General features: G+C 41.5%; 1 protein-coding gene across 1 annotated transcript in view; it reads left to right on the forward strand.

The window, feature by feature from the left end:
* The window catches only part of SMC6 (structural maintenance of chromosomes 6), a 413,908-nt gene that overhangs the window by 254,173 nt on the left and 136,307 nt on the right, over positions 1-23,428 (forward strand). The window contains 3 exon segments of the mRNA XM_030198844.1: positions 1,616-1,776; positions 7,970-8,105; positions 13,345-13,425. Of these exon segments, the coding sequence (XP_030054704.1) occupies positions 1,616-1,776; positions 7,970-8,105; positions 13,345-13,425 (378 nt within the window).

Raw genomic sequence — 23,428 nt, forward strand, 5'->3', positions numbered from 1 at the left:
ACTGTCTGCCTTCCCCCCGTTTCTAGTTTAGAAGCTGCTCTATCTCCTTTTAAAAATGCCGATGCCAACAGCCTGGTCCCACCCTGGTTAAGGTGGAGCCCATCCTTTCGGAATAGGCTCCCCCTTCCCCAGAATTTTGCCCAGTTCTTAAATCTAAAACCCTCCTCCCTGCACCATCGTCTCATCCATGCATTGAGACTCCGGAGCTCTGCCTGTCTCTTTGGCCCTGTCCGAGGAATGGGTAGCATTTCAGAAAATGCTACCCTAGAGGATCTGGATTTGAGCTTTCTGTCTAAGAGCTTAAATTTGGCTTCCAGAAGCTCTCTCCCACTTTTTCCTATGTCATTGGTACCCACAAGTACCAAGACAGCCGGCTGCTCCCCAGCACTATCTAAAATCCTATCTAGGTGGCGCGTGAGGTCTGCCAGCTTCGCACCAGGCAGGGAAGTCACCAGGCGATCCTCACGTTCACCAGCCACCCAACTATCTATATGCCTAATGATTGAATCACCAACTACTACAGCTGTCCTAACCTTTCCCTCCCGGTCAACACCAACACTTGGAGACATATCCTCGGTGTGAGAGGATAGTACATCCCCTGGTGGGCAGGTCCTGGCTACAGGAGTACTTCCTACTTCACCAGGGTGATGCTCTCCTTCTAGGAGACCTCCCTCCTTCAAGGTAGCACAGGGGCTACCAGACTGGAGGTGGGACTTCTCTACAACATCCCTGTAGGTCTCCTCTATGTACCTCTCTGTCTTCCTCAGCTCCACCAAGTCTGCTTCTCTAGCCTCAAGAGAACGGACACGTTCTCGCTAGGAGCTCTTTGCATCGGGCACACACATATGACATCTCACCAACTGGGAGATAATCATACATGTGACACTCAATGCAAAAGACTGGATAGCACCCCTCTCGCTGCTGGACTGCTGACTCCATCTTAGTGTTTTTGAGTTTTTCAGTAATTTAAAACTTGCTACAGTATTAAGGATATTAGCCTAATATAAAAGTGTCTTTTAGTTTATATAGTATATTGTATGATTTATTTAGTGTTTCCTTCTTAGATGGTAATGAAATGTATTTAAAACTCTGTAAGAGCACTTCTTGCTTGTTACCCTAATTACAATAACTGTCTATAAATGAAGAGTTGTCCTAGGGGTGGGGGATTTTGGGGAGGGTGGGGGGGGAGACTAAACTAGATTCTGCATTGCCTACTATATTCTATCTGTTAATGTGTGGTACAAAGTTTGTAAAACTAAGTGGAAAAGACTATGGAGATTAGTTGATAAAATTTGCTTTTTATATTTTTATTTTGCCTATCACTAACCTACAATTCCTCTTTTAATCCCCCAATCTTTAAGTTCCCAAAGCAAAATAGTGTTTACTTACCAGAGAAATGTCCTCTTCTCTCGGAACTTCTCAGAAATGTTACATTAGCGTTGCCACCAGTTTTCCTCCCCCATTGAATATGCGTTTCTGCCATCTTATCATTCTCCAACTGTCTTCAAAATCCATTTAGATTTTGTGTGTAATAAAATACCAAGATGGATAATATTCTACATTTAATAATCTATGATATATTATCAGCATTGTAATAGAATTCATGTTGTTACAGAACAATCAGGATGCCCGCAGAGTTATGCAGGAACAAAGACCCCCAAGAAATTGCAGGGAAGCCTTTACAGCTGATGGGGATCAGGTGTTTGCGAACCGTTATTATTCATCTGAAAGTAATGGACCCAAATATCTCAGTCGGGATGTGGAAACAGAAATAAGGTAATCCCTAAGATGTAGAAAAATTCGTTTTGTTGATTACTGAACAGAGATGATACAGCAAGCTTGGGTTTTTGAAATGTTTCACATATTCTTGCAATATTTATTAAAGACAACTTCCATTTGTTGAAAACATTGTTTGTGGATATTTTAAGGTATTAACATACTAAGCAAATTGGTGCATTTTTGATTTTTGATAATTATGATAAGTTGAGAGTGCAGGACCAGAATTGTGGAACTTGCTTTCTACGACTTTGCATCAAGTAAAAAGTTATATGCAATTCCAATGGGGCCTAAAGACGTAGAGGCCATTTTTACTAAACTGTGCTAAAAGATGGCCTGCACTATTACTAGTGTGTGGGTTTTCTGCGCACTGAGACCACCTTTTAATGCTGGGGTAAAATGGTTGATTTTTGTATATTGGCAATAATGGCCAGGCGCTAATTTTTCCATAAGCATGTGAGCCCTTAATTTCAACTTTTCTAGGCGGTAAGTGCTCATGTGCTAATTGGTTAGCACATGGCAGTGAACATTAATGTGTGCTAAATGCTGCATGTCCTATTTTATACCTATGGGCTACATGGCACTTAGAACACGCTAATGTGAGTGTGCACCAAACTTGAGTAAAAGGACTCCTACTTTCATGTAATGCATGAATACTAATGTGTAAATGTTTAGGGGCCCTTTTACTAAGCTGTGGTAAGCACTAACACGTGCTTACACAGGTTAAAAGTGCCTACTGTGGGGGACTGAGGCATCTCATGTTAATTTCGGGATCAGTGCACACTTCTCACATGCTAAGAAAAGTTGTTGTTTTTCAACACTGGGGGCGTGTTTAGGGGCAAAGAGTAGGCGTGTACAGCGCTAATGGGTTAGTGCGGGGCATAGCTGCGAGCTAACCCATTAGCACATGAGCCCTTACTGCCTACAAAATAGGTGTATTTAAGGACTCGCGCATTAATGGAAAAATTAGCACGTGACCATTATTGCCAAAATACAAAAACTGGCTATTTTACTCCCATGTTAAAAAGTGGCCTAGCACGTGGTACAATCCTGCATTGGAGCTAGTGTAGTTTAATGCCCTCTTAGGTATTTATAATGTATATAGAAATGACATGCAGGACTGTCCTGTGTGCTAGGCTGCTTCATAACACAGGGTTAAAATGACAGATTTTTGTATTTTGGCAATAGTGACAATGTGCAAATATTTCCATTAACTCATGAGCCCTTAACTACACATATTTTGTAGGCAGTAAGCAGTGCCGTAGCGAGGGCAGCTGACACCCGGGGCGGGTCACTGCTGCGCGCCCCCCCCCCCCCCCCCCCCCCCCCCCCGGAGCACATTCTTACTTCAATTAAGAAGCGAGGGGCGGGCGAGAGGGCCGATTCGCCCCCGAGTGCACGTCACTGGGAGCTGCGTCGGCTCCGCTGGTTCCTTGCTCTCTCTGCCCTGGAAGTAACCTGTTCCAGGGCAGAGGGCGCAGGGAACCAGCGGAGCCGACACCTCCCCAGCGGCGTGCACCCAGGGCGGACCGCCCCACTGCCCCCCCCCCCCCCTTCCTACGCCACTGGCAGTAAGGGCTCATGAGCTAATGGGTGTGAGAGGTTACTGAGTAGACGGCCTCAAGGAAAGCGAGCAGCCCTGGAGGGAGATAGACATTCACAAATCTTATAGAGGAAGAGTACGCCCTCTGATGGCCAAGAGATTTATTGGAATAAGGAATAAGCCCAGGGACCACCAGGCCCACAATGCACCTGACCCAATACAGGACTCACAGGAAGTGAAGGGGGAGGGGCAGGATTGGGAGATGGCTTGTAATCAGGGAGATGAGGAGCAGCTGGGGGAACTCTGGGAGGAGGAAGAAAAAAATGGGATGGGATAAAAAGGAGGCTATAGAGGAGAGTGAGGAGGAGAGTATGGAGGTAGCTGCATTCACGCAAACTGCTGGTACCAAGGTGAGAGGTTTCCTGGCTGCTCTATTTCCTAAACTGTCTAGAATTGGAAAGACAGAATTGATGCAGCTGGGAAGAAACCTGTTGCAGCAGGTAACTCAAAAGGTTAAGAATATGGGAAGTAAAATACCGTGTGTTGTAAGAAACTGGTGATTAACAAGGTAATTAGTAGCTACCTGAAAAGAGAAAGTGATGTTAAAGGACTGAACTATAAGCAGCAAGCTAGTGGATATAACCCTGTGTGACATTGTGAATGGGAACAAATGTCAAGGAACCTGAGATAATGCAGTATGCTGTGCTGTTAAAGTTGCTACAAACGAACTGGTATAAATAAATGAGAAACCTTTATTATAAGAATGTTGGAGTCCCTGTCAGTTTATTGGGTGATCACTGAAGTACAAGTCAAAGGAACAGTGAATCCAGAAGGTCCTGGCTGTAGGAGAAAGAACAGGTGTTGACCGGTGTCTAAAGAGATAGAAGCCGGAGTTGAAGCATATCTGCTAAGCAGGGTTAACCCAGGCCAAAGAGTGGAAGGGAGACCTGCTGACATGGGTTAACGTGTGGCAATTCCCACACTCTAACCCATTAGCGCTGAACACGTCCACTCTCTGCCCCTAAACACGCCCCCAGTGGTTTAAAAAAAAAAAAACTTTTAGCCCATGAGAAGTACAGACCGATCCCCAAACTACCCTGGCACGGAAAAAGCTTGTACAGTTTAAAACAATTGTAGAAGATTTTTTGCAACAATTTTTTCTTTATGAAAACTTTAACAGGAAGGATTGATGTGAACACCGCTTGGGCACCCTAGGTGCTTCACCTTCTCTCCCAGAGCCATAAAGTCATGTTTGGTATATTCAGTAGGATAGCTAGCAGTAACATGCGTGCCAACATAGATGAGCAGCATAGGGTAGTGATTAGTAGGCGTGATGAGTCTATGCAATCTTTCCGCTACATCTCAAATGTTGGCACCAGGCATACATCACACCTATGTGAAAGCTACAGCCTAAAATTATTGGTGTTATATTGGTAAAACAGAGAAAAAGCCCTCAGAAACCGCTGGCAAACTGCCTGCGGTTTAGTGCATGGTTATATATAATTCAATTCATAACTCACACAGCGTTTCTATCATTGGGCAAAAAAACTCTGTCACCACAGGGCTATATATTTACAAGCCTCAACAGGATTATACTGACTGACAGCAATAGTTTTTAAAGTATCAGGCCCCACTTATGACCCAAATCAAATCAGCAAATAAAGACTTAGCTTTGAACTGAATTCAAGCACTCTTCTTTGTCCGTTCAACGGGAATCACCGTTTCACCTAAGACCACGGCTTCATCAGGAACGGAGTGCTAATATGCTGAAATTGAATTGAAGGCGTGAACTCTTTCAAAATGGCGCCATTTTGAAAGAGTTCACGCCTTCAATTCAATTTCAGCATAAGTGGGGCCTGATACTTTAAAAACTATTGCTGTCAGTCAGTATAATCCTGTTGAGGCTTGTAAATATATAGCCCTGTGGTGACAGAGTTTTTTTGCCCAATGATAGAAACGCTGTGTGAGTTATGAATTGAATTATATATAACCATGCACTAAACCGCAGGCAGTTTGCCAGCGGTTTCTGAGGGCTTTTTCTCTGTTTTACCAATATAACACCAATAATTTTAGGCTGTAGCTTTCACATAGTATTGATTCATACGTTTTTGCTACAGCACACTGCATTTTGTTTCGGCTATTACTTGATATACATCACACCTCCCTGGACATTATGTCTGGTCGGCAGATGGGCACTTCAGTCCCCTCAGAAGAGAATCTCCAACCACCACTACCTTTTGCTTCTTATTGGCCACCAATCTGGGTGCTTTGGAATTTTTGATCCTCGTTTCCTCCTGTTCCTGAGATGTTTTCATTTCTTCTACCTCCAGTGCTGAGGACTGCTAGCTGTGACACCAATCTCCAATGTTCTAATTCGACACCTCACTGCATCTCTGTTATTCTACAAGCCTGTAGCAATAAATTAAGCAAGAAAAACTACAGATTTAATTTATACCAGTGCTAAACCCTCAACTAACAGGGTTTAACGGTTTTATAATACAGTGCTCAGGGAAATAATAGTCCTATATCAGAATCAAACAGGTTTTAAATACAGTGCACAGGTTCAAAGCAAGACTAAAAAAAGACATTTTTTCCCTTTTGTGAAAGAACAGGTAGTTTAGAGAAGCAAACAGAATAACTCTAGTGTAATGAATAGCCAGATAGATATAAGGAGGAGGGAATATAGAAATGTTTCTTATCTCCAGGTAGTGAGGTCCAAGTAAAGGCAGATCTCAAGACTACATGTAAGTCCTTTTTGCTTCACTATTTCAAAATGGTTAGTCCCACCTCTGCTTTAGAATTTTGCCCACTAGTGATCAGGTGATTCAGCTATAGGTAGAGAAAGGGTGGGGGAAGAGAAGGGCAACAGGCTGATGCAATATATTTGAAGTAATAAAAACGACAGATTTAATTTCTACCAGTGCTAAACCAGTTTTGTAATGCAGTGCCCAGGTAAATAATAACCCTGTATCAAAATGAAACCGGTTTTAAATACAATGCACAGGTTCAAAGCAAAACTAAAAGACCTTTCCTTCCACCCCCACTTCTCCCCCCCCCCCCCCCTTTTGTGGGATAGGGCATGGGGAAGGCACTGCTTGCCCTGGGATTGGTAGTGTGGAATGTTGCTGCAGTTTGGGTTTCTGCCGGGTACTTGTGATCTGGATTGGCCACTGTTGGAAACAGGATGCTGGGCTAGATGGACCATTGGTCTGACCCAGTATGGCAATTCTTATGTTCCTATGATCAGTTTTTAGCCATATATAAATTAGTTTCATGTTTTTAAACTCAGACTTTTTATGAATCAGATTTGTTTTATTTTAATGAGAATATGAGTAGAGGAGTAGCCTAATGGTTAGTGCTGAAAACCAAGTGAACTGGGTCCAGTTCCCACTGTAGCTCTTTGTGATTCTGGGCAAATCACTTAACCCCTCCGTTGCACAAGATACTAAACTTTTGATTGTGAACCCACTAGGAGCAGAAAAAGTACCTACCTATAATATATATAAACTGCTTTGGTTGTACCCATAGAAAGGTGGTATATCAAATCCTTGTCCCTTTACCTTTATCTAGTTCATTATTACATAATATCAGGATCTTTTTTTTTTTTTTTAATTTTCTGTTCAATTTACATCACAGGATTTCTCCTCTTCTTTAAAAAAATTTGATTGTATAATTTGTTAGTTGCATTGTAATTTTTGTTTTAAAACTTTTATTGTATTTGAATTTTGTATGTATGATCGACCTATATCTTTGTTCACGCCAAACATTTCTAGTAAATAAACCTATATTATGACTGGAAGGTTAAATTCTTATAAAGAACTGTACTGTACTATCCCTTCAGTGCTAATTACACACACAGGTGAGTTATTCTGAAGAAAAGTTTTCTAAACGACTTGTCTGAAGACAATTAGGTTTATCTTTCACATACACGTACACGCATACACAGACTTTATAAAAAGCCGTAAGATAATACAAATTAAAAGTATCTGTATATAATATCTGTAAACCATTTTGATTTGTACCACAGAGACAGTATATCAGTACACACACAGACATACTCTTCCAGATCGATGTAACAGTTTGAATTTACTGCAGTGTTGGGTGCAACCAGTGGTGTACCAAGGTCGGGGCGGTCCGCCCCGGGTGCACATCGCTGGGGGGGGGGGGGGTGCCGCGCGCCTGCCAGCTTCGTTCGTTTCCATGCTCCCTCTGCCCCGGAACAGGAAGTGACCTGTTCCGGGGCAGAGGGAGCATGGAAACGAACGAAGCTGACCAGCGCACGGCACCCCCCCCCCCCCCCCCCCCAGCGGCGTGCACCCGGGGGGGGGGGGCGCATCGGTGATCCGCCCCGGGTGTCAGCCCCCCTAGGAACGCCACTGGGTGCAACATTAGCTTAAAAGTATTGTTTAAAAGTTGCTTTGTACGAATGTTTGCTGTCGGAGGTAGAATCAATTTTAATAATAGCTTGGGTTAAGCAGTAGTCTTTTATATGACAGAGTTATGAATTATTTTCTCATGTTTATATTAGAGTTATCTAAGCAGCCTTTTACCAAATTTGGTCTTGGGCAAGCTTTTGTTCAGTATACCCACTGTTGCTATGGAGACCAAAACAGTTAAAAATCTGTGTAATTGTTTTCAATTTTCTTAAAGTGTCTTGGAGAAAGAAATTGAAAACAAGGCAGCACAATTGTCTACATTTGAGCAGCGTTTGCTTTCTATTGAAAATGATACCAGACAAAATGAAGAACACTGCAGACGGTATCAGCAGATCAGCAAACAAATGCAGGTAAATACTCTGTTAAGTAGAGATACACTAACCGCTGTGGATTGATTTTTTTTTTTTTTTTACTTGTTCCAAAAGTACAAAAACTAGGGGACACTCGAGGAAGTTACATGGAAATACTTTTAAAACAAATAGGAGGAAATATTTTTTTCACTCAACGAATAGGTAAGCTCTGGAACTCTGCTGGAGGATGTGGTAACAGTGGTTAGTGTATCTGGGCTTAAAAAAGGTTTGGACAGATTTCTGGAGGAAAAGTCCATAGTCTGCTATTGAGATAGACATGGGAAGCAACTGCTTGCCCTGGGATTTGTAGTATGCAGTGTTGCCACGATTTGGGTTTCTTCCAGGTACTTGTGACCTGGCTTAGCCACTGGTTGAAAAACAGGATACTGGGCTAGATGGACCATTGATCAGACCCAGTATGTCTACTCTTATGTTCTTATGAAATTTTAACCTTCATTTTTGTGGGGATTTGGAGGGGGGAAGAAGCATAGTCGCCCGGTATAAGAGGCTTGGAGAGGCTGAGCCTCCCCTGCTGTGCTCTGAGGGGTTTAAATTGTTGATTTACCTCCATCCTCCCAGCAGGAGCTGCAGTGAAATCCTCTAGCCTTGTGTAACCAGTTGTAGAAATTGGTTTATGGTTTGTTTACCTTACTGCTGGGGGGTTGGCTGGAGGTGTCCTGGGTTGCCAGGGAGATATTTAACGAGGATGACTTCCTGACCTGCACTGAGGACAGATAGCAGCAGAATCGGATACTGGGCCAGCATGATCAGAAAAAGTCACCAGACAACAAAGGTAGAAAAGATCATTTTATTTTCATTATAGTGTTTGGAATATGTCCACTTTGAGAATCAGGTGCTCAACATTAAAAGTTTATATTTATTTACTTATTTATGGCATTTTATCCCACATTAAACATGAATTAGGGTGTTTTGTGGCTCTACATGAGAATTGTGATGATATGATCCCTTGTTTCATATTGTTGACGGTCTGCATTATCGGTATGGGTGGTATATTGGTGTATTAGGTTCTGCCCATTGTAATATTTATGGTACAGTAAGGTTCTGAGTGTGTTTTTGCACAAAGTTGTGCATAGTGTTTTGCAGTTGAGCGATTGTGCTTAGAATATGCTTTGAGCAACCACTTTATTCTTTGACATATGATACATATCTAATATCTAAATTTAATAAAAGGTATTGTGAAGACAGGTCTAGCGCTAGAAGCTTCAAAAGTCTGCCACCGCAAATATATGTATGCCATCAAGAAAGCCAAGCGCTTTTACTTTTCCTTGAAACTAAAAACTGCAGGTAAAGATAACAAAAAGCTAAACCAGCTCTTGAACTCGTTTCTCACCACAAATAAGCTGGAGACCTCTCGGGATGAACTACCTTCGGCGGACCTGCTTGCTACTTATTTCAAGGACAAAATAGAAGTTCTCAGGTCAACTCTAACTAGTTTCCCAGCAGATGTGGATGACTTCTTAGATTCACTGGATCCGTGCTCTGCTTACTGTCCAGCCGATCGCACTTGGACTGCCTTTGAAAGCGTTCCTGTAGACCACGTTTCTAAAGCACTCCGGAAGTTCTCAAACAAGTATTGTGGTTTGGATGCTTGCCCCAATCACCTTCTAAAAGCGGCCCTGAAGCGCTTCATCGTTGACCTAACTTCCTATCTTAATTACATGTTGAACCATGGCATCTTCCCCCCGGAGCATGGCAGAATTCTTCTCACACCCATCCGAAAGAATCCAAAGATTAGAGCCAATGTCACATCAAATTATCGGCCAGTGGCGTCCATACCGCTGATTGTCAAAGTTATGGACAGATTGGTGAATACTCAGTTAAATGAATTCCTTGAAACCTTTGACATTCTGCACTACTCTCAGTCAGGTTTCCGTGCTCAGTTTAGCACTGAAATGGTTCTGGTCACAGCCCTGTTGGATTTTAAAAGGGACATTTCTGTTGGTATGAAAATTTTACTGATGCAGTTTGACATGTCCAACACGTTTGAATGGTGGACCACACCATCTTACGACATCTACTGGACACCCTAGGCATCGGAGGGTGCGTGTTACACTGGTTTAAGGGTTTTCTGTCAATAAGAACATACCAGGTCAAAGGCACTCCAGATCATTCTGCACCTTGGAAAGCTTCTTGTGGGGTTCCCCAAGGTTTGCCCCTTTCTCCAACGATATTCAGTATCATGCTGTTTCCCCTTGCCACCGCACTAGCAAACCTAGGACTGAAACCATTTATCTACACAGATGACATAACCATCTCCATCCCCTTCCATACCTCATTAGATGAAATCACAGATTTGATCGAAGCGAGTTTTTCCGTCTTGGAACGTTGGGCCGAGGTATTCCAGTTTAAGATCAACAAAGACAAAACTCAGTGTCTTGTGCTTTCGTCCATCCATGCCAGATTTTCCACCAACTCCCTTGTCATTAAAGACCAGACCCTCCCTATTTCACAGAGCCTTAGACTTCTGGGTGTTGAGCTGGATCCTCACCTGCACCTGGATCCGCAAGTGCAAGCGGTCACCAAGCGGATGTTCTATGCAGTGTGGACGCTGTGGCGTGTTAGGTTTTGTCTCACCAGAGAGCTCTTCCGCACTCTCGTTCACTGGCTAGTTCTGTCTCACCTGGACTACTGCAGTGGGATTTACGCAGGCTGCCAGGAGCATCTACTGAGGAAATTCCAGACTGCCCAGAATACTGCTACAAGACTCATCTTGGGCAAACTGCGCTTGGTTTCTGCGCAGCCCCTACGTTTCAATCTACACTGGCTACCTGTGAGAGAACGAATCGCATTCAAGATCTGCACTCTGACACATAAAATAATCTACGGCTTAGCTCCGGAATATATGATTCCTCTCATAGATCTCCCACCTAGAAATTCCATCACAACAGCACGCACCTTTTTACAACTACATTATCCATCTTGTAGGGGTGTTAAGTACAAGCTTCTTTTTGCCTCTACTTTCCACTACTCCAGCCCAAAGATTTGGAACGCTCTTCCCCTGTACCTAAAATCGCAAGCTGACCAGCTTCTTTTCAAGAAGCTGCTGAAAATGTACCTTTTTGAACAAGTGTATTCCATTAGTAATTCTGCTGTTTAGCCATCCTAATTGCTGCTAACGATTTATTTGCATAGTAGAAAACTTGTCTAACTAGATGACAGTTGTCACTTTGTTTTCCACCAAAGATGAACAGCAAGACTTGTAAAGAGGTTTCACGAGTAGTTTCTGATGCAGACAGAATGTGTGGATGATGAAAAAAATAACAATAGAGCTCTGAATGGTTTGCAAAAAAAAAAAAAAAAAGCAGAGGAGTAGCCTAATGCAGTGTGTCTCAACCCAGTCCTTGAGGCATACCTGGTCCTATCAGTTTTTCAGGATAGACACAATGAATATGTATGAGAATTTTTTTTTCCCCATTTTAGATATCTTGAAAACCTGATTGGGCTAGGTGTACCTCAGTGACTGGATTGAGAATCACCGGCTTAATGGTTAGTGCAGTGAGCTGAGAACCTAGGGAACTGGGTTCATTGCCCACTGTGGCTCCTTGTGATCCTGGGCAAGTCACCTAACTCTCTGTGCTAAGATTGTGAGCCCACCAGGGACAGAGAAGATACATGCATATAATAAATGTAAACCACTTTGGTCGTAACACAGAAAGGTGGTATATCAAATCCATGGGAAAGAAAAAAATGTATAAAGCTTGATATCATGTAGCAAAAAAAAAAAAAGTTATTATTTAAAGGTTCTGCATAGCAGGTTAATTGTTTTGCTGCAAATGATTTGGCTTTTTAACCAGTGGACATATCTGTTTTTAAGCAGTGGGAAATTTTGCAGTAGCAGAGCTGAACATTGGCAAATGCACTGCACATTTGCTAGTGATCTCTACTCCAAACATACCAAGATTAACAGTAAGTACACTGTAGACCACATACATATAGCAAGTATAATATGAACAAGGGCTTAACCCTGTTTTTTTTTTTGTTAGTAGTAATATGTAACATCTAATGAAGGTCAGATATCTTTGACTTCCAATGCTCACAATAGGTGGGATCTGCACGGTAATTGGGTTTTTTTTTAATGTTGTGTAACAGACAAGCCTTATGTGCAATCATGGCAAAGAAATTATAAGGATACAATAATATGTATATACAACTGTACCTGACATTTTCCCAAAAGGTATGAAAACAACAGACAGATGACTTCATGTCAGGCATAAGAGAGAAGGAAAAACAACCTACCAGGCTTTCTCCAAAGGGACACTCTTTCCTGGTGGGGGTTGTAGTGTATTTAAAAGATTGAATGGTAAGTATTAAGATCCCCACCCCAAAAAGCCTACAGTCTGAGGGAGTGGGAAATAATGATTTGCCCAGGTCACAATCTGATTCTCTTGTCAGAGGTAGAAATGGAATTTGGTCCCTGATTTGTAGCCCTTTGCTCTAACCACTAAGTTACTCCTCTCCATCTTTGAAGATCTTGAAACATTCATTGCAAATGAAATTGGAAGCGCATCAAAGCACTAAATTCTTGTATAGTGCAGGACTTGGGTATAGTGTAAGTCCCAAACACTCTGCAGTAGCCCTGCTCAGATTTATTTATTTATTTGCTGCATTTGTACCCCACATTTTCCCACCTATTTGCAGGCTTTGTGTGGCTTACATTATATTGCAAAAGGTATAATCATAAATAGAGTAAGGTGATTGGTCTAATTTAACATATTAATGTATAAGAAATTAGGTAGATAGGTCAGTAGATTCTTGTGTCCTCCTTGGTTGGGCTTCCTTACAGCGGAATGAAAATGTTTGACGATACCCTTTATGCTGATTGAGCTTGACCCTAATGAAGTTTGTCTGTATTTCAGTATTTACAATTAGTGCTCTGGATAGTGCACCATATAACAGCATCAAATTCATTGAATTTGCATATTACTGCAACTTCTCTTTAAGATGTAATGCTGAAACATACACAGGCTCTGCCACACATTCAGTTATCTTGCTTGCATGCTTCACCAATGTTCATTCTTCCTGTTTTATTTGATCTTTTCTTTGTAGTGAGCTTGCATACTGTAATGCTAATGTAGGGGCTCTTCGGGCACCAAATACCTGCATACTCTTCCATTATTGTTTGTGTTTTCCCTCTGTCATCCTAGCTCATTATTTATATGGTACTGTGAAAATATATGTGAAAAAAATCTTAAGAATTCTACCTGTATTATCCTTTCAGACAAAAATGCAAAGTATACGTATGAATATAGCAGACCTTGAGAATGTAGAAGAGCAACAGTCAGTGGATGTCTCTACACTGGTAAGAAACATAGACTATATTGGCAGATATGGAGTAACAGTCTACTGAGTGTTTTTAGGTCTCTTAGTCCCCCACCCCAAATCATTAAATATCCACTATCCAATAGATGGAATGAGGGAAGACCAAGGCTGCATATGAGAAAGGTTAAGTATTTTATTTGCCAAGTACAAATCACAAGCTACAGTTTCTCATGGGAGACAAGGCTGTTACACATCAGTGTTAGCTGCACAAAGTCCCCTATCATGTATCTGGTACAATCACTGTCTTTTCTTCATGTTCAGTTGTGAAGCGCTATGACTGGTAGCGTTATAGAAATGATTTATAGTAGTAGTAATTTTAAACAACAGTTCATATTCAGTTAACTTGGTAATAAGGTGGTTACTTGGTAATAGGTTAATCAATAGTTCTTGGAAACTTTGTCATTTTCCTGTGGGAATAACTGGTTCTGTTTTTCTCCTGAACATGTGTTACCACAAGTTTGCCAACCCTTGCAGTTCTGCTCTTGCACCCTCGCCCCTTCCTCATTCTTTCTTTCACCAGAGTGTCTCAACAGATCATGAGTTCTTGACTCATACAGAAGTCACTGAGGCCTATCAGCTTATTTATGATTTCAGGCCTTGAACCAAAGTCAATAGTTAGGTTCATAATATACAGTAGTCTACCCAATTTGCTAGCTTTTATAATGCTGTAAACCAGAATTACAAAAATTTAAATTTTTAGTTCACTTCCTTTAACAAAATAATGTGGATGTAATTAAAGATCCTCTCTGCTTATCCCAAGCTTTCTTTATTCTATTTTTATCTCCACTCCATCATCTCACCTAAGAGACCATTCTGTGTGTCTGCCATTCCTTTTTTTGTGGAATGTATACTGATGTTACTGTTATGTCCAACCCTTGGAACCTAATTTCATGATCTTATAGAGTTTTCTACTAGAAAAGGTTAGCTTTCGCAATATTTATATCTTTGGCATTTTTTAATATTTGCCTTTGATTTATTTAAATATATCTATCCTAATCACTCTCTCTCCTACCTTGAATATACATATATACGTTAAGTTACATCTTGTAGAGCATTTGAGGCAGATTCTACAATTTCAGAAGCTCACTACTGGCCTGTTATACCTTCTACATTGTTTACTATTAGTTCATCTGGAGTCCTGTTTCTGTTAATAAATATTTTCATCCCCCCCCCCCCCCCCCCCCCCCCCCCTTTACTGGTTTTGCTTCTTTGCACACTATTGATTTTACTCTCTCCCTTGTTGTACTTTTACATTATTAGATAATGTGAAATTTTGTATTGTGTTTAGAGCTATGGTTATGTTTTATATCACTAATAATGTGTTAACCTAAATTGTAATATTGTAAAAATATGTATTTGCAAAAAATGGTTTATACTTAAAGGGGAATTTTGTAACAGCCTTCCTAAATTATGTAGCCAATATGCCAGTTAAACCAGTTTTTAAAACAAATACACATGCACACTTGCCCTTTTTTTTTTTTTTAATCAACAAAAGTACCTCCATACAGTTATACCTGTTATTTAGTATGCACAAGATTACAATTTTAGATGCACACTTTTGAAAATACAAACATGAGGCCAAAGATCAAGTAGGAGAAAGAAATCTGATTTCAAAAAGTTGGTCTAACCAAATAAGCAGCAGAGATAGGAATTTTAAAAAACAAAACAAAAAACCTTTAATGCATATCAAAATAATAAAACCAAAGTATTACAAAGCGTTAAAAACCAAGATATTCAAAAGATTAACAGTTCAACCAGCCCAACTTGCCTGCATTTTACATTACCTGCATGGAACAAGTATGTGAGCAAATAATTGAAACAACCAAAAAAATGGAGCCCAAAGTAGTAACTCCAAAAGTCAACAATTAGAAAAATAACTACTTCCTATAACAAGGACATTCATAAAGGATGGAACAAAAAGCCAATAGAATTAACCACATTATCTGACTACGCTCAAACAGTGTCCAAAAAAGTAGAGAAAAGGCATTTGACAAAGTAGCTCCTGGGGAAATTAGAAAGTCATGGGATAGGAGGTAATGTCCTATTGCAGATTAAAAACTGATTAAAAGATAGAAAACAGAATAGGGTTAAATGGTCAGTATTCTCAATGGAGAAGGGTAGATAGTGGGTTTCCCCAAGGGTCTGTGCTGGGACCACTGCTTTTTAACATATTTATAAATGATCTAGAGATAGGAATAACTAGTGAAGTAATTAAATTTGCTAATGATTCAAAGTTGTTAAATAGCAAGAGGATTGTGGAAAATTGCAAGAGGACCTTACAAGACTGGGAGACTGGGCATCCAAATGACAGATGTCATTTAATGTAAGTGCAAAGTGATTCATGTGGGAAGAAGGAACCCAAACCATAGCTACGTGATGCAAGCTTCCACATTAGGAGTCACCGCCCACGGAAAGGATCTAAGTGTCGTCATTGATGCTACATTGAAACTCTCTGTTCAGTGTGCAGCAGCGGCTAAGAAAGTAAATAGAATGTTAGGAATTATTAGGAAAGGGATGGAAAACAAAAATGAGAATGTTATAATGCCTTTGTATCATTCCATGGTGCGACCGCACCTTGAATTCTTTATGCAATTCTGGTCACCACATCTCAAAAAAGATATAGTGGAATTACGAAAGGTGCAAAGAAGGGCAACGAAAATGTTAAAGGGGATGGGACGATTTCCCTATGAGGAAAGGCTAAAGTGGCTTTGGCTCTTCAGCTTGGAGAAGAGATAACTGAGGGGAGGTATGATAGAGGTCTATAAAATATAGAGTACAATGGAACTGGTAAAGGAGTCTCTTCTTTATTCTTTCCAAAAAAAACTAGGACTAGGGGGCACACAATGAAGCTACTAAGTAGTAAATTTAAAACAAATCTGAGAAAATATTTCTTCACTCAATGAGTAATTAAACTCTGGAATTTGTTTCCAGAAAATGTGGTAAAAACAGTTAGCTTAGCAGGGTTTAAAAAAGGTATGGATAATTTCCTAAAGGTAAAGTCCATAAGCCATAATTAGGATGGACTTGGGGAAAATCCACTGCTTATAAAATCTGTTTTACTTTTCTGGGATCTTGCCAGGTACTTGTGGCCTGGATTGTTCACTATTGGAAACATGATACTGGGCTTGATGGATGTTCAGTCTCTCCCAGTATGGCAACACTTCTGTTCTTTTGGAAAAAAAAAAATAGACCTCGGAATTTAGTGTTTCTCTTGTTGTTATTTAAATTGTAGAGTTTCTAGTGACCATCCTAACAGTTAAATATACACAGTCTGTCATATAATATGCATAGAGGCTCATTTTCAAAGCACATAGACTTACAAAATTACATATATTACTATGGAACTTTGCAAGTCTGTCCGCCTTATAATCGAAAGTGAAAGACGCCTATATTTTTACCCAAATCGGGAGATGGGCGTCTTTCTTCCGTGGGCGCCCAAATCGGTATAATCGAAAGCCGATTTTGGGCGTTTCCAACTGCAATCCGTCGCGGAAACGGATAAAGTTGACGGGGGCGTGTCGGAGGCTTGGTGAAGGCGGGACTGGGGCGTGGTAATCGGCCGAGGAGAGATGGGCGTCTAGCTGATAATAAAAAAAAAAAAAGGCGTTTTTAGCGTGATTTTGGGTCACTTGCCCAGATGACCACTGGAGGGAATCGGGGATGACCTCCCCGGACTCTCCCAGTGGTCACTAACCCTCTCCCACCAAAAAAAACCCCACTTTAAAAACTTCTTTTTCCAGCCTCTATGCCAGCCTCAAATGCCTTACCCACCTCCATGACAGCAGAATGTGTTCTATCCTCCTACAGCCTTTCCCTGGTTCTGATGTGGCTCTTGGGTGAGTGTGACACCTTTTCTGTTATCGCACTGCAGAGACACATCAGCAGTGCATTGTGGTGGGTGTAGGGTATTGGGCTCCTTGATTCCACTAGCTTGTGGTAAATGCTCACAATGTTGGTAGTTTGTAGGCTGTACTCCCATGGTGCTTTTCCCCCTGCTTACTGGGTCAGTGTGTGCCCTGTTTTGTTTCCGGTAGTCCATGAGGTAGTGGCCATTTTTGTAAGCCACTTTTAGATCCCTTTCATGTGTTAGCCACGTCACAGAACCTAGTTCTTACCTTGAATGTTGCTCAAAGAGGGCATTGTACAGCATTCTGCCAGCTCTGACCTACTGCTAATCTCAGTACCAGGGAGACTCATTGCCAGTGGGGCACAACCTCTGATCTGCAGTTAACTGTGAGTAAACGTGCTTATTCAAATAAAGGACGTTTTCAGAGAGATTAGTCTTCAGGTGTCAACTGGTGTGCCAAAGTTATACAGCAGCAACAAGTCCTAGAGGCCTGCGTGTATGCAGGTCCCTGGAGCACTTTTAGTGGGTACCGCAGTGCACTTCAGGCAGGCGGACCCAGGCCCATCCCCCCTACCTGTAACACTTGTGCTGGTAAATGGGAGGCCTCCAAAACCCACTGTACCCACATGTAGGTGCCCCCTTCACCCCTAAGAGCTATGATAGTGTTGTACATTTGTGGGTAGTGGGTTTTGGGGGAGGGGGGTTGGATACTCAGCACCCGTGGTAAGGGAGCTATGTATGTGGGAGCTTTTTCTGAAGTCCACCACACTGACCTCTAGGGTGCCCAGTTGTCCTGGCATATCAGGGGGGCCAGTGTACTACAAATCCTGGCCCCTTCCATGACCAAATGGCTCAGATTAGGACATTTTTGAGCTGGGCATTTTTAGTTTCCATTATCGCTAAAAAAAAACAAACGCCCAGCTCAGAAACGAACAAATCCATGGCATTTGGTCCATACAAACCGTATTATCGAAAAAAAAGATGGACATCCATTTTTTTTCAAAAATACGGTCTGCCCCGCCTCTTCACGTACCCGTTTTCGGACATAGACGCCCATGGAGATAGGCGTTCGCGTTCAATTATGCCCCTCCACGTGCTTTGAAAATGAGCACCAAAGTCTCTCATCTAACAAACACTTAGCTCAGTTCAATAATGAGTGTTTCCAGTATGCTTCTTTACTGTCCACTGCCCAAAAGAGAGGGTTCAAAAGTACACAACCAAAGCAGCAAAAAGAAGCACAAATGAGCCTTCATTAGTAAAACAATAGGGAGTCCTTGAATTCAATATGCCCGACATGGGCCGTGTTTCGTCACAAACTGGGATCGGAGGTAGGGTATTACTATGGATTAAGAACTGGTTGAAAGATAGGAAGCAAAGAGTAGGGTTGAATGGTCAGTATTCTCAGTGGAAAAGGGTAGTTAGTGGGGTCCCGCAGGGGTCTGTGCTGGGACCGCTGCTTTTTAACATATTTATAAATGACCTAGAGATGGGAGTAACTAGTGAGGTAATTAAATTCGCAGATGACACAAAGTTATTCAGGGTCGTCAAGTCGCAGGAGGAGTGTGAAAGATTACAGGAGGACCTCGCGAGACGGAGGGATTGGGCGTCCAACTGGCAGATGAAGTTCAATGTTGACAAGTGCAAAGTGATGCATGTGGGAAGGAGGAACCCGAATTACAGCTATGTCATGCAAGGTTGCGCGTTAGGAGTCAGGGACCTAGAAAGGGATCTGGGAGTCATCATTGATAAGACATTAAAAACTTCTGCTCAAGTGTGCTGCTACGGCGGCTAAGAAAGTGCACAGAATGTTGAGTATTATTAGGAAGGGAATGGAAAACAAACACGAGAATGTTATAATGCCGTTGTATCGCTCCATGGTGCTACCGCACCTCAAATAATTGTGTCCAATTCTGGTCGCCGAATCTCAAAAAAGATATAAAGGACTTAGAGAAGGTGCATAGAAGGGCGACGAAAATGATAAAGGGAATGGAACGACTTCCCTATGAGGAAAGGCTGAGAAGGTTAGGGCTCTTCAGCTTGGAGAAAAGGCGGCTGAGGGGTGATATGATAGAAGTCTACAAGATAATGAGCGGATTAGAGCGGACAGATGTGAAGCGTTTGTTTACACTTTCAAACAACTACAAAACCAGGGGACACAAGATGAAGCTAGAATATGGTAGATTTAAAACAAATAGGAGAACGTTTTTCTTTACTCAGCGTGTAGTTAGACTCTGGAACTCGTTGCCGGAGAATGTCGTGACAGCAGCTGGCCTAACGGAATTTAAAGGGGGTTTGGACAGATTCCTGAGGGAAAAGTCCATTGAACATTATAAAATTTGTTGGGGGGGTTTCCGGGTTCTTGAAGCCTGGATTGGCCGCTGTCAGAGACAGGATGCTGGGCTTGAAGGACCCTTGGTCTTTTCCCAGTATGGTGGTACTTACGTAACTGCACCTGCCTCAGGGCTCTGACAAAAAATAACATTGCAGATACACATAAGCTTCCATAAAGCTGCTCTGAATTCGAGAAACCAGCTGATTAATCCAAAACCTGACAAGGAGTCACTGTTTCATAATTCGTGCTACTTCAGGGAAAACAACACTGTTCTTATGTTCAGTCACTCATCAAATAAAATGGAAACACTCATATCAAACAAAATTGCAAATAATCAGAACCAATCGAATAACATCATTGAACCCAAAGCCAATAAACAGAGAGCAAACCTTATGAAGTACTATCTCCTGAAGTAACTAAATCTAAATCTGCTGGGTCTTGATGGTACTAGTCTTGAAAAAAAAAAATCCTAAAGCTGTAAAAAAAAAATAGCTGAGAAACCAATGGGTTAATTATCAAATCATTGGTTTTTAACTCTCTTAGATTTATATTTAGGAATTTTGAGCATTATATATTTTGAAACAGCTTGTATGAGTTGTCTATATTTAGCAAGACGTGTAGTAAATATAATTTGTTCTGCTGGGGATACTTACTTTTATTGGTACTTTAGATGTTGTACTTCATGCGATGACACTGTGTGCATACATTTTATTTTGTTTTTCCAATCCGGTTGGTTCTCCTTTGATAATTGGCTTTAATTTGAATGACGTTATTTGATTGGTTATGATTTAATTGGTCCTGTGCTTTATCCATGTAGGTGATTAAATCTAACTTTCTAGAATTAAGCGTCCCTGACACAGGCAACTACATCAAAACATGAGCTAAGGATTAAATTGTAAGTCTGTTGAATATCTTTGGTTTTTACCACCTTGTAATACAGTACGGTCTTGGTTATCGGACCTTTGGTAATCCGACTATCCAATATATCCAACAGACCATCAGGTGATTTCATCACATTGATTTCTATTAAAAAATCTTTGTTGGAACAATTTTTGAAAATCGCGAACTCTATGTCTTTGTTTATGCAGTGTTTTCCACATTAACTGACTTTACTGTTATCCGACAATGGGTCAAATTTTCAAATTTAAACCTGCCAGTTGCAGTGTCTGTAAATGAAAAATCCATTTTTCTTCTAGTTGAGCTAGACAGCGTTTACTGTCACCCCCTCTGGTGTTGAGAGTCAATTATTGCAGAATTATGCACTTTAAAGTTTCTAAGGTATGTTGCTCTTTCACACAATGGATAGCCAGCGGTGCTCCCGCTTTCTTTTATATTGATGTTACTCTTATGTTCTGTTAAACAGGTTGACAGTTTCCTTGAAGTCTGCCCAACATACAGTTTTCTACATGGGCATTGGACACAATATACAACATAACTAGATGAACAGGAGGTCTTCGAGCGCAAAATATACTTCTTGCCCGACTGAGGATCACCAAACTCCGTTGTACACAGCATTGTGCCACACATTTGACAGCCTCCACAGCTGTAATGGCTCAGTGCCTCTGTTCGCTCTTCCAGTCTGTCCCGACTGTAGGCAAATCTTAATTTTGCTTCTGCCAGTGTTGGTATCGTCTGCAGCACTGGTCAGTGTTGCATAATAGCTGCTGTCACCCTCGACGTTGTGCTTATATATTGCATCACACACCTACATACTTCATCTGTATCTTCATCCTTCGATTTGGGGATTAATAGATATTCGCAGTTATTAAATCTCGCTCGTTTGTATGCTCTATTGATTACCTGTCCTGGATACCCTCTTTCTAATAATCTATTTGTAAGATCTTTAGATCTAATCTTAAAGTCATTAACATCAGAGCATATCCTCCTATATGGTAAGAACTGTGAAAAGGGTAAACTGTCTTTTAAACTTTGTGGATGACAACTTTTGTAATCTAAAAGGGTGTTCCTATCTGTCTGTTTTCAAAAAAATTGTGGTAGTAAATCCTATCCTATTTTTTCTTATTAGGACATCCAAATATGTAATTTCCCATCTTTCGTATTTCACAGTAAATCTGATTGTGGGATGACTCTCATTCAGTGCTTTAATGAAACTCATTAAATCAGCTTCTGTACCCTTCCATAGACAAAAAATGTCATCAATAAATTTCACCCAGGTACTCACATGTTCAAAAAATGGCAAGCAGTATACCACCTCCTGCTCAAAATGGGACATAAAGAGATTTGCGGTAGAGGGAGCCATGGTGACTCCCATCACGACCCCAGACTTCTCTTTTTTTTTTTTAATTTATAACCATTTAAATTTTTACAAGCGATAAAACAACTTGCTGGAAATACAGAGAAAGTAATATGTAGGAATTATTTCAGTCAGGTAATTCTATTCTCTTCCTTAGACCACTAATTAAGGAATGGGCAAGATGCAACTTTATGCCACTGATCAAAGTAGAATCAGGGGTGTGGCATTAGCTCCACTGTACCATCCATCAGGAGATGTGTATGTGGTGAGGGGATGAGAGGGAAGGGCTAGGGGCTCTCTGGTTTTCCGAGCCAGCAGGGAGCAGTGGTGGCTCATTTGTGCCATGAATCAGAGGAGAACGGTGGCCTCACCCATTTTGTGCCACCAGTTATTGCAGGAGCACAGGGGGCAATGCAGGAGTATGGGGAGCGAGTTGTGCCATCAATCAGGACAGGAGCAAGGAGGGTGGCAGCAATGCCATCATGCCACTGATCAGGGCAGGAGGATGGGGAGCGGCAGTGCCTCCTTGCCACTGATCAGGGCAGAAAAACAGCCTAGTAATGCCTGTGTATCTTAGTAGGGATACTATTATGAAAATGTTCCAATTGTATGCTTCTGCCAGTGGCTGTGAAGGATTTGTATAGGGGAAGAAGTTGGGTATTTGTTGTGACTGAGATTCACACTATGCAAGTTGTTCCTCTGTATTAGAGAGTTGCACGGGGACAGAAATCCAACCCTTCCCCACTGGAATCCAACCCGTCCCCACGGGGAATCTAGCCCGTCCTTGCAAGAATTCAACCTGTCCTCACCCACAAGAATTTAATGGTACATTACAAAAAATTCCTGTCAGCTCTCTCAGTCTCTGGGTTTGAGCCGCTGCGGCTCAGAAAGTGAACAGAATGTTGGGTATTATTAGGAAAGGTATGGAAAACAGGTGTGAGGATGTTATAATGTCGTTATATCGCTCCATGGTGCGACCGCACCTTGAGTATTGTGTTCAATTCTGGTCGCCGCATCTCAAGAAAGATATAGTGGAATTGGAAAAGGTGCTGCGAAGGGCGACTAAAATGATAGCGGGGATGGGACGACTTTCCTATGAAGAAAGACTAAGGAGGCTAGGGCTTTTCAGCTTGGAGAAGAGACGGCTGAGGGGAGACATGATAGAGGTATATAAAATAATGAGTGGAGTGGAACAGGTGGATGTGAAGCGACTGTTCACGCTTTCCAAAAATACTAGGACTAGGGGGCATGCAATGAAACTACAGTGTAGTAAATTTAAAACAAATCGGAGAAAATATTTCTTCACCCAACGTGTAATTAAACTCTGGAATTCGTTGCCGGAGAACGTGGTGAAGGCGGTTAGCTTGGCAGAGTTTAAAAAGGGGTTAGACGGTTTCCTAAAGGATAAGTCCATAAACCGCTACTAAATGGACTTGGGAAAAATCCACTATTCCGGGAATAACATGTATAGAATGTACGTTTGGGAAGCTTGCCAGGTGCCCTTGGCCTGGATTGGCCGCTGTCGTGGACAGGATGCTGGGCTCGATGGA

Source organism: Microcaecilia unicolor, chromosome 3, assembly GCF_901765095.1.
Source record: "Microcaecilia unicolor chromosome 3, aMicUni1.1, whole genome shotgun sequence".
NCBI classification, from domain to species: Eukaryota; Metazoa; Chordata; class Amphibia; order Gymnophiona; family Siphonopidae; genus Microcaecilia; species Microcaecilia unicolor.